Source organism: Zymoseptoria tritici, chromosome 13 (assembly GCF_000219625.1).
Source record: "Zymoseptoria tritici IPO323 chromosome 13, whole genome shotgun sequence".
Lineage (NCBI taxonomy): Eukaryota > Fungi > Ascomycota > Dothideomycetes > Mycosphaerellales > Mycosphaerellaceae > Zymoseptoria > Zymoseptoria tritici.
Genome location: NC_018206.1, coordinates 1 through 11,441, shown reverse-complemented (window position 1 = coordinate 11,441; position 11,441 = coordinate 1). Strand labels below are relative to the sequence as shown.

The window sequence follows — 11,441 nt, the reverse complement described above, 5'->3', positions numbered from 1 at the left end:
TTTAGATTATATAGATTAATACTAGACTCTAGCTTATCTAGTAGTTTAAGGGTAGCCGGGTCTTCCGAGTAGGTTTCTCTTAGAGTCTTTATAATATCTATAATGTTATAGTCTCTACTACTAATTAGAGTAAGTAGTAGAGAGTCCTTAGTAAGGGAGGACGTATACGGCATAATAGAGAGTAGAAGGGTTTTAGGAAAAGTAAAAGAAGGTAGGGACTTAGTCCGGTTTAGAGGGTTAAATACCTTTGTCTACTCTACTATCTACTATCTACTATCTACTATCTACTATCTACTATCTACTATCTACTATCTACTATCTACTATCTACTATCTACTATCTACTATACCGTATCTACTATCTCCTATATTATATATACTATCTATTATACCTAGGGAAGTAGCTACCGTACTCTATTTATTATCTATCGTTTCTTATTTACTATACTCTCCTTACTATACTCTATCTACTATACTATGCCTATAGGTTATATTAGTAACTACTAGTAGCCCGGTACTCTCTAGGGCGTAGAGGGTAACTCTATACTAACTCGGGCTACTAGTATAGTATTAAAAACTAGAGCTTAAGTCCTTTTAGATACTCTATATATACCCTCTCCTATTAACTCTCTAGGGTACGGCGTTAGTATAGTCTTATATTCTAGGCCTTTACCTACTTATCTATAATAACTTCCCTTAGAATCGAAGATATTAGTTTAACCTATAATAGCCTTAGGGTTTAGGGTACCTTAAGTAGATAATAACTATAGGATTAAAGAGGGTTATTAAAGAGGCCTAAGAAGATAGGGACCCTATATACTCTAGGAGACTAAGACTATCTAGTAGGGTAAGAAGAGCCCCTACCCTATTCTACTTATAATAGGCTAGAGCTAGGAGTCGGTATAGAGTCCCTTAGATATCCTAAGGCCTTTAAGGTAGGAAATAGTATACTTATTTGCTTACGGTCTTCGTAGAGTAGTTAATAGAAACCCTTCCTATATATATAGCTTACTCTCCTTCCTAAGGTCTATCCCTCTACTACTCCTTAACGCCGTATAGACCCGGGTACTCTAGACTCTCTACTACCTAACTAGTAGCCGCCTTATAGGTATAATAAGTCTGCCAATCCTTAAAGTCCTTCCTCGCCGGCGGTCTAGATATAGTTAGTAAAGGGCTCCTTAGTTTAAAGAGCTAAACCTACCTAGTATAGACCGGCTTATACTTAGGTCTATTCTTTCCGTTTAGGCCTTGTAGTGTCTTTCGTAGGCTTCCTAGGGAGCCGCCCTTCGGATTTGCGTATTGTTCTCTCTTTTCTAATCTCTATTAGTCTAGTCTAGTATATATAGTAAGGGTATATATACCGTCTATAGGGAATATCTTCTTAGTAGAAGAAGAACGTTCTGTCCGGTCTTCCGGAGTACTACTAGGGGTACTAGGCGCCTTTATAGCGCCTTCGATAGGCTCCGAGCGCCTTCCGGTTGTCCGTTGTAGTAGAGAGGCCTCCGGTTCTTTACCTCTTATAGTAGAAGTAGTAGGGTTCTCCCGAACATCTAGAGTAGAACTAGACGGTATAGAGGGCTCGCGAGGCTCGTTCGGGACTCTCTTAGGTAGAGCAAACGTAATAGGCCTAGGAGTAGCCCTAATAGGGCGGGCCGGCCTTCGGGATACGCCCTTAGCTATAGTAGTTTAGTAGAGTAATAGATATAGTAAGGTCTATACTTACGCTGTATAAGGCAAGGGCTTACGGCGTAGTACGTATAGAGAGACATCTTTAGCCTAGGAAAGGCAGAGAGTACCTAGGGAAAGGTTAGTAATAGAAAGAGTAGCTTAGAAGAACCTACTTACTTTATAAGATATAAAGTAGAGTAGAGACTCTAACTCTAGAGAGTATAGAGTAGAGTAGAGTAGAATAGAGTAGAGTAGAGTAGAGTAGAGTAGAATAGTATAGAGAGTAGTAGGTACTATAGTAGTATAGAGGAAAGAAAGAGGAGAGATAGGTACTATAGCTATTATTATATAGGCTACCTAGGACATTAAGGTTGCTATGCTTACTAATAGACCTATATACTAATCTATATATATATATAGATGTAGCTAAGCCCTACTATATATAGATCTTTTAGCTATATCTATATATAGATCTTTTAGTTATATCTATATCTATATATATATACATTCTTAGGTTGGGCTATACGTTTCTAGGTTTAATCTATGTATATATATATAGATCTTTTAGCTATGTATATATATAGATTCTTAGGTAAGGCTATACGTTTCTAGGTTTAATTAATATATATATATAGATAACTTAGAGTAGTATCTACGTATAGTCTAATATATACTATATAGTATAGGTTATATAGTACTTAGGGTTTAGTATATACTATATAGAGATTAGCTAGGGAATAGTAACCTTAATATTCTAGGGTAGAGCTACGGCTTATTATATATAGGGTAGAAAAGTTAATTTCGCGACGACGTAAGGGGTTACGGACAAACGGAGACCGGTGTTCGACGCGGCGTAGTCGCTTTACCCTAGGATAGTCGTCGGGTATATCGCCGTCGTCGACCTCGCTGTCGCCGTCGCTACCGAGGGGTATCGGTAGCGTTGGTCGCGCATAGCTCCGCGAGTAGACCTCCGATCGCAAAATCGATAGCGGGAATCGATTTTTTAGGGTCGATTTACCCTATATAGATACCCGAAATGTCGAAATCCGCTTACCCGGCGATTTCGAGATTTTATTTAAATTTCGGCTTCTAGACCGACCCTGACCAACGCCCAACGCCCTCTTAGTAAGCGGGGCCAAAATAAAGAAAAATCAATTTCTCGACAACGAGAGGGGTTACGGACAAACGGAGACCGGCGTTCGACGCGGCGTAGTCGCTTTACCCTAGGATAGTCGTCGGGTATATCGCCGTCGTCGACCTCGCTATCGCCGCTACTATCGCTATCCTTCTACCGCTACTACTACTAAAGTTATACTAAATTACTAAAGCTTAGGGTTAGTTACGGGAAATACTAGAAGGACTCTAACACCGGTAATAGACCTAAGAAAGTTAGTATACTCTAGAACGCCCGCCGGATATAATTTACTTATTAACGTAGCTAGGAGTATTACTTTAAATTAATTAGAGAAAAATATAGGGTTAGTAGTAGGGTAGGGTTTAGCTTAGGGTAGTAGCTTAGCTTAGACTAAAAACGGGAGCTTACTACTATACTATAGATAGGTAACCTTACCGTCTATAGTTAACTAGAGCAAAGTTCTAGAGTTAGGGTATCTATCTAGTAGTATAGATATAAAGATAAACGAGTAGGCTTAGAAATTACTTAAGGAATTAGGGCTATAGGGTAAGTATATAGATACTATATATATAGGGTAGTAGGTAACCCTTAAACCCTAGCTATACTTCCTTCCCTAGTATACCCTAGTACTATTTTTATTTCTTATCCCCTAGGTACGCCTATACTAGAACCCTAAGCCTCTCTACTCCTCTATCTCCATTTTTATAGGAGTATAGTCCCTTAAAATACTCCTAACTTCCTCTACCGTAAGGGTATCTACCTCCTCTCTAGTAGACCTTAGCTTAAATAGACTAATAGCCTCGATCTCTCTTTCTTTATACTCCTTATTAAAGGAGTTTAAAGATCCGATTAATCGAAGATCGTCTACTATATCTACTTCTAAGTAGAAGTCGCGCGCTCCCCTAATATTATACCTTAGGGTCGTAAATAACTCCTTCGGAAAGAGTCCTCTACTAGTAAAGGTACGAGAAAGATCTAATTAGGATTAGAGTTAGTATAGTAGAGACTAGCTAGAGGATATAGGCTTACTTTGATCTTTAAAGTAGAGGGAATAGCGAGTAAGGTACTCGTTAATCGTCCGGATAAGATTCGAGGTCGAAGTATCGTTTAGAGCCTTAAGATTATAAATATATCGGTTAAGATCTAGGTCTAGCTCTGTCCCAGAATGATTATAGATAAATCCTAGTTATAGATATATTAGTATACGCTCTAGGGTTAGGGTTAGAGCTCTAACCAATAGCTATCTTATAGGTCTTAGAGTCGAGATACTTAGCCCGCTTAAGGAAGTATATAACCCGGACCCGGTTTAGGTACTCTACGACCTTTGGATTATAGGATAGGTAATTAATAATAGCCTTAATAGTCCGGTCTAGGCAAGTCGAGCGGATAATAGGGTTACTATTAATATAGTTCTTAATAAAGTAGACGATTGTCGGAGAGAGGATAGAGGTATTATCCGCGGTAGACATTTCTTAGAGACTCTATTAGTTTTATAACTAGGTTAGGAGGTTAGAGTATAGGTTCTTACCTAGGAAGTCGGTCTAGAAAGAGTACCTAGGGTCTAAGTTAGTATAAGGATTAGGGTAGGAAAAAAAGAGCTTACTAGTAGTAGGGTAGAGTATAGAATAATCCTTAGGGTAGTAGTAGTAGTAGTAGTAGTAGTAGTAGTAGTAGTAGTAGTAGTAGTAGTAGTAATACTAGTACTAGTTCTTAGAGTAGTAGTAGTAGTAGTAGTAGTAGTAGTAGTAGTAGTAATACTAGATAGAAGAGAAAGAGAAGATAAAGAGAGGAAAGGAAAGGATTACTTATAGATTAGGGATAAATCTCTATACGTATAGTTTAGAATACGTATAGTATATAGTAGCTATACTAGGAAATCTATACTCTATATAGTTTAGAGTATATAGAACTATAGTATATAATAGCTAGATCTAGGGCTATAATATATATATAGAGTTCCGATTATATATATATAGAGTAGTATATAGTATATATATTAGATAGGGTACTATAGTAGAGCTAGCTTAACTAGCGATATATATTAAAGTATTATATATATAGGATTTAGGCTTAGTATAGGGTATAGCAGTCTATCTATATACTACTTTCTACTATTATACCTAGAGCGTACCCTATATAGCTTAGTTTATAGCTTAGGGCTATAGGGTTAGGTTATTATATATATATTAAAAGTATCTCTAAGAGACTAAGCGGGGAGACTATAGATACCCTATAGTACTAGGGTAGAGTATAACCCTAGGGTGGGGTAGAGAATATACGCTTAGGCTTAGGATTCTTAGCTTATATATTATATAGAGTACTCCCCTATATATATAGCTCTATAAGTAGTAGCCGGATATTAGGGTTACTAAGGTTAACGCCTATAAAATATAGAATATACTATATTACTACGGTTAGTCTATTATATAGTTTAGGGGTAGAATATAAGCTCTATATACCCTAGATAGACTATAGGGTTTAGGGTTCCCTATAATCTATATTATTTTAGGGTAATAGAGATACTATATAGCTCTAGACCTAGGGTTATAACTATATAGGGTAGGGTAGGATATACTATAGTATAAGGTTAGAGCATAGACTATAAAGGTGCTATAAGATTCTACATAGACCTAGAGGTTCCTTCTTAACTTCCTACTACTTCTCTACGCTTCTACCCCTATACCCTACTCTACTACTACCTCTACTACTACTATTCTTACTATATATTAGTAGTACCCTACTACTATCTATTAAGGGTTATAATAATGGATCCTAGTAGTAAGGACTATATTAATAACTATCTAACTAATAATAGACCGACCCTCGAAGACTTTAGGGATAAAGATCTAGTTAGAGAAAACCCTACGACTCCTCTTAGCGATACTATTATTTCCTATAGTATAGAGATTAAGACAATCTTCTGTTCTAAATGCTATATAAATCTTACTAGAAATAACTATACTAAGCACCTTAAAGCTAAGCATAAGCAGATCTATACTATATATAAGGATTCGGGTACTCTAAGGGACTTAACTCTTACTATTAATAATCTAGAGCTATTAGATATAGACGGCTTAAAGAGTCTTATAGGGCCTAATTTGTACTTATTTAAGGAGCTAGATATCTACTTTAATGCTTTAAAGTGTAGGGAGTGTAACTTCCTTAATATTTCTAGAAAGGAAGTAAGGAGGCATTATAATCTAGAGCACGGTAATAATAATAAGGGGACTACTAAAGTAGATTGGATTCTAGAAGGTGTACCCGCTCAGCTACTAGAGGGTTTTAAGGATAATAAGAAAATATACTTTATACCTAAGTTACCGGACCTAGAACTAAGACGATCTAGAGATACTAGAATACCTAGTAATAGAGAGGTATCTAGATCTACTAGCCGGAGTAGGGATAGTAGCTCTAGTAGTAGTAGCCGGGTAGTAGAGCTAAGTTCTATTCCGGATAATACTAAAGAGCTCTTACTTAGTACATATTCTAAAGAAGAGTTAGGCCGTAGTAAGGATTTACTACTAAGTAGTAGTATTGAAACAAATACGAGGCTACTAAATAGCTTTATTAGAAAGTCAAATATTATACGGTATCTAACAGATAAGAATAGAGACATCCTTATTACTCTAGGATACTCTAATACTCTATATACTAGGGAGGAAACGGAGTTTAACTTAGAGGATAAGATAGGATTAGATCTTAGGGAACTGGAAAGTTTAATCGCTGAGTTTCTAGCGGATACTAGTAGTAAGATCCTAGCAGTCCCCTTAGGTATACGGCAACGACTTAGAAGTAATAATATCGACGAAAGAGTATTTAAGGACTTTACTCCGCATATAAGTAAATATACTCGAAGTACTTACTTTAATATCTATATACAGCTTATTGTCTTTACTATTAAGGTATGCTTTATACGCTCTAACTTTGAGGGTAGTATAGACCCTATAGAGTCGGAATACTATAATATAGTAAGTAGTATTTTAGTTCCGGATCGGGTCTATACTCTAGTCGGCGAGATTATTGAGTTAGATCTTAGTACTATCTATCTAGAGGAGAATAAACTAGAGCTCTTCTATAAGTTTAGCTTACTAGGGATAGAGTTACTTAAGACTAAGATCCCTTTAGCGGTTAATAAGGATAGTACCCTAGATAATCTCGTAATTAATTTCTACTATATAAACTGTCTAGATAGAAGAACTAAGGAGGTTAAGGAGGTCTTAGGAATAAGTCAACTTAGTAGTTATCTAGTATATAATGCTAGACTTATTACCCTAGCTTATTATCTCTTTCGAGAGAAACTAGAAGACGATCTATATACCGAGCGAGAACTAGAGAACGAGCTTAGAATAGAGGACTTTATAAAGACATATCTTACAAATACTAGTAGTAACTATTTCGAATTTATCTTTGTTATCCGGCCTTATCTCCTAGCTTTAAGTAGAGAGACTACAACTACAGCCGGTTTAATAGGAGAGGTTAGGCCTAATATTATTATCTATAATAATATAGAGTACCCTATCGAGAAGATTAAGGAGCTCTTTAGTAATATATATACTAAACTAGAGGACATTCTACTACATAGACTTCTTAGTATTAATAGTCTAGACGACCTAGACTTTAACTTTAACCGAGTAGACGATAATAATCTTCTTAATAGGGTTGGGTTTAGTATTTTAGACATCGAAAACCTCTCGGCCTTTAAGTATAGACCCTACTTTCTAGATAGACTATTAACTCCGGGTACTTATTATAATAAGACCCTCGTAAAGGGGGTTAGGAATAATAAGATAGTTTTTAAGGCTAGTAAGATAGAGCGGTTTAATAGTAATATAAATTCGTTTGTTACCTATCTCGCTTTAGCAATATACTTATTTAGCGGAGGGCCTCTTCGCAGCACGGAGTTAACTACTATTCTCTTTAAGAACATCGAGAGTAAAACTCGTAGCCTATTATATAATAAAGAGGAAGGTGTTTTTACTATCTTAACCGATTGGAGTAAGAGTAATAATATTACTCGTAGGGAGAAAGCAAATATCCGGTTTATACCTCCTCGACTTAGTAAGCTACTTATTACTTATATTCTTTATATTATACCCTTTAAAGAGTATATTAATAGAGAGTACTATACGCTAGACGAACCGAGTACTCCTTTACTCTTAGTACGGGATAATAAGCCGTTGACTACTAGTCTTCTTAGTACTACGCTAGAGTTAGAGTCTAGTCGTCTCTTTCGAAAAGGCCTTACTATAGCTTCTTATCGAAAGATTATTAACTATATTATTAAAACAAAGTTAGGTAATACTAACTACTATAGTAGTAGCGAAGGAGAGGAGGTAAAAGAGGATCTTATCGAAGATATACAGGCTAATAGATCTACTAAAACTAGCTATAACTACTACTTTAATATCGGGTTCAACTTTAGTAATAGTAAGAACCTAGGCCTCTTAGATAAGGTTAAGACCTTTACTATTCTCTACTTTAACTACTTTAATTTATTAACCCCTACCGATGTTAATAATCCTTCTATACGGAAGCTCCTAGACTCGTCTACTCTAGAGAGCTTTAATATCGAGCCGGACTTAGGATTTAGTCTTAGTACAGCTACTATAGAAAGAAATATTAAGGAGCTATATAAGGACCCTACGGCAAGCTTTAAAAGCCAGATTCAAAAGGAAGGTCTATTAGAGATCCTTAATAATATACCTATTATTACCTTTATTAATAAGACTAGTAGCGGAAAAAGCCTACTCTATCTTCTCCCTAGCTATATCCTAAAGAATAGAATATATATAATTATAACTCCTCGTACTAGCCTTAGTAGGGACCTCTATAATCGAGCCTATAACCTCGGTCTAAATCCGAGTACCCTAAAGGATCCTGCTAGTAGTAATAGTAATTTGTTCTTTATTAACTTAGAGGAGCTTAATTCGAACGAGCTAGATACGTTAATTACTACATATAAGCAATATAATAGGGACATATCTATCTATATCGACGAGGTACATCTATTCTTATTAGAGAGTAGCTTTAGGCTTCGCCTTAAGTACTTCCGGAGTTTAGTTAAGTATAAAGTTAATCTTATCTTTCTAACAGCTACGCTACCTAATAGCCTTCTTAATATTCTTAATACTACCCTTAATATAAAGGATTATAATAAAGTTATTAGGGGATCTAGTAACCGGGAAGATATATCGTATAGAAGAGTCTATTATTCTTCTAAGATAGAGGAAATCCCTACTATATACCGGACTATTAGGGAAATAGAGGAGAAGGACCTAGATCTAAGTAATAAAATCCTTTTATTTGTAAGCTCTAAGAAACAAGGCGAGGAGCTCGCCCGTACTCTAGAGTATAGCTTTGTCTATAGCGGCCTTAGTGGATTAGATACGATACTCGATACGTTTATAAATACTAATACAAAACGGGTACTTATTACTACGAGTATTCTAGAGGTCGGGCTCGACCTCCCTAGTATTAAGTATACTATTAATGTAGAACCTATCTTTAGTCTTAGTAGTATTATACAGTCTAGCGGGCGGATCCGGTCTAGCGGTACTAGCTTTATAATAGGACCTAGGCCTACTAAGTATAATATAGAGCATACCCGGGAGAATATACTACTAAAGGACACTAGCCGAGTTATAGATCTAAGTATGTATAAGGACCTAGACCGTCTCTATTATAAGCTCTTTAGTATAGAATCTCGATGCCTACGGATTCCTATAGGCCTATTCCTCGATAATTCGTTAACTAAATGCGCTAATAACTCTAAGTCTAAGTGTTCTCTCTGTCTCGAAGCAGATACTATTCTCGAAACAATTAAGGATAAAGAGGAGGAAGGAACTCGAAATATAAACCGGGTAGTACTAGAAGTAGAAGAGAAGCTAGTAGATCTTTATAACAACTATTGTATTTGTTGTATTATTAATCCCTATAATACCTCGAATCGCTATAAACACTATTCTCTCGACTGCCCCTATGTCCGAGATAGTAGAACTCTAAAGAGTAATATAGAATTTATAAAGAAGGAAGTTAAGGACGGACGCCTCCTTAAAGGAAATTCGGGCTGCTCTAAGTGCCTATTACCTAAGAATATCTGTTCTATTCTTATTAATAAGTATAATGTACTCGATAATAGTTGCTTTCTTAAGGACTATATCTATACTATTATAGCTATCTTATTTAGTTATAAGGAGGAGGTTTCGTTTCTATATACGGAGGATATAGAGGAGATAAGTCTAAAGCGGTTTATTAGTCTTAATATTAGTCCTATAAGTATCCTTACCTTAGAGACTATTCGGATTATCGAGCTTCTCTATAAGCTCCGGATCGATCGACTTATTAAAGAACTAGAGGATAATAATATTAGTAGTAGTAGCCCTAACACTTCGATTATTAGTCTTAGATCTATAGAAGAGAAGGATTTAGGGCCTATAGACGACGACGAGGAAATAGATCCTACCGGTCTTTATAAAGACCTTATTAGTAAATCTAGGGTTTCTCTAGGGGAAGAGGGAGGGTCTCTTAAAGGGTTTAAAGATCTAGATCTAGATCTACTTGATCTACGAGTTCCTTCGCCGGATTCTGTTAGTAGCCTAGAGAGAGGAGGTCCTAGTAATATAAGAGAGGATATATCTAAAAGTAAAGAGAACCGTAAACACTATAAGGATTATAGCCGGGATATCGGAGAGAGCTCTTCTAAGCGTACTAAGAGAGATAATAGAGATTGGAATTTCTAAGGGTGGAGTATCTAGGGTTTAGGATTAGAGAAAGAGGGGCGTAACTAGGTAGTATAGAAATATACTAGGGTTCCTACTTCTCCGGTTCTTATAGGTAGCTTAGTAGGTTTCCCTAAGTCTTAAGTTTAGTTTAGAGTAGGGAATACTTAGTATTCTAGGGTATAGGGGTTATAAGCTAAGTTACTAGAGTTCGGTTTATAGTCTTATATAGATAAGGCTATATAGAGTAAGGGTATAGAGCTAGACTAATTAGCCTAAGATTACTACGTATACGGTAACCCGTAGTAGAAGTAAAGGGTTATAGGATTCCCGGATTAGGATTTAGATAGAGGGGTAGTTAAGGGTTATACGCTAAGGGTAGAGGTAGGTTATAACCCGGTAGATAAATTTTCGCTATATAGGGTTTTAGGTTAAGGTACGCGCAGCGTAACCCGGTTAATAGATAAGGAGTTATAGCGTATAGGATAACCGTATTAAGGGTATAGGGTACGTAACCCGCTTAGGGTAGAGGGTACGCGTAGCGTAACCCGGTTAATATATAAAGGATTATAGCCGATAGGGTTAACCCGTGTTACGGTTAGGGTTTTATATACGCGAAGCGTAACCCGTCAAACGGGCAAAAGCGTTAGAGGTTAAGTAGGAAAGGTAGTAGAGTAAATAAGAGGTTCAAATCCAAGGGTTTGTACGCGCGCGTAAGCGCGCGGCGGTGAGGGTGAGGGTGAGGGTGAGGGTGAGGGTGAGGGTGAGGGTGAGGGTGAGGGTGAGGGTGAGGGTGAGGGTGAGGGTGAGGGTTAGGGTTAGGGTTAGGGTTAGGGTTAGGGTTAGGGTTAGGGTTAGGGTTAGGGTTAGGGTTAGGGTTAGGGTTAGGGTTAGGGTTAGGGTTAGGGTTAGGGTTAGGGT

The 11,441-nt window shown here is 36.8% G+C and overlaps 1 protein-coding gene across 1 annotated transcript; it reads right to left on the bottom strand.

Moving 5' to 3' along the window:
* Nucleotides 1–1,549: 1,549 nt before the first annotated feature.
* On the bottom strand, nt 1,550–2,619 carry MYCGRDRAFT_97241 (uncharacterized protein; the record flags this gene model as incomplete). Its single annotated transcript, XM_003847458.1, has 5 exons — nt 1,550–1,675; nt 1,745–1,795; nt 1,845–1,879; nt 2,052–2,059; nt 2,534–2,619. The coding sequence occupies 5 exons, from the start codon at nt 2,617–2,619 to the stop codon at nt 1,550–1,552; spliced, it is 306 nt and encodes a 101-aa protein (XP_003847506.1).
* Between the last annotated feature and the right edge of the window lie 8,822 nt (nt 2,620–11,441).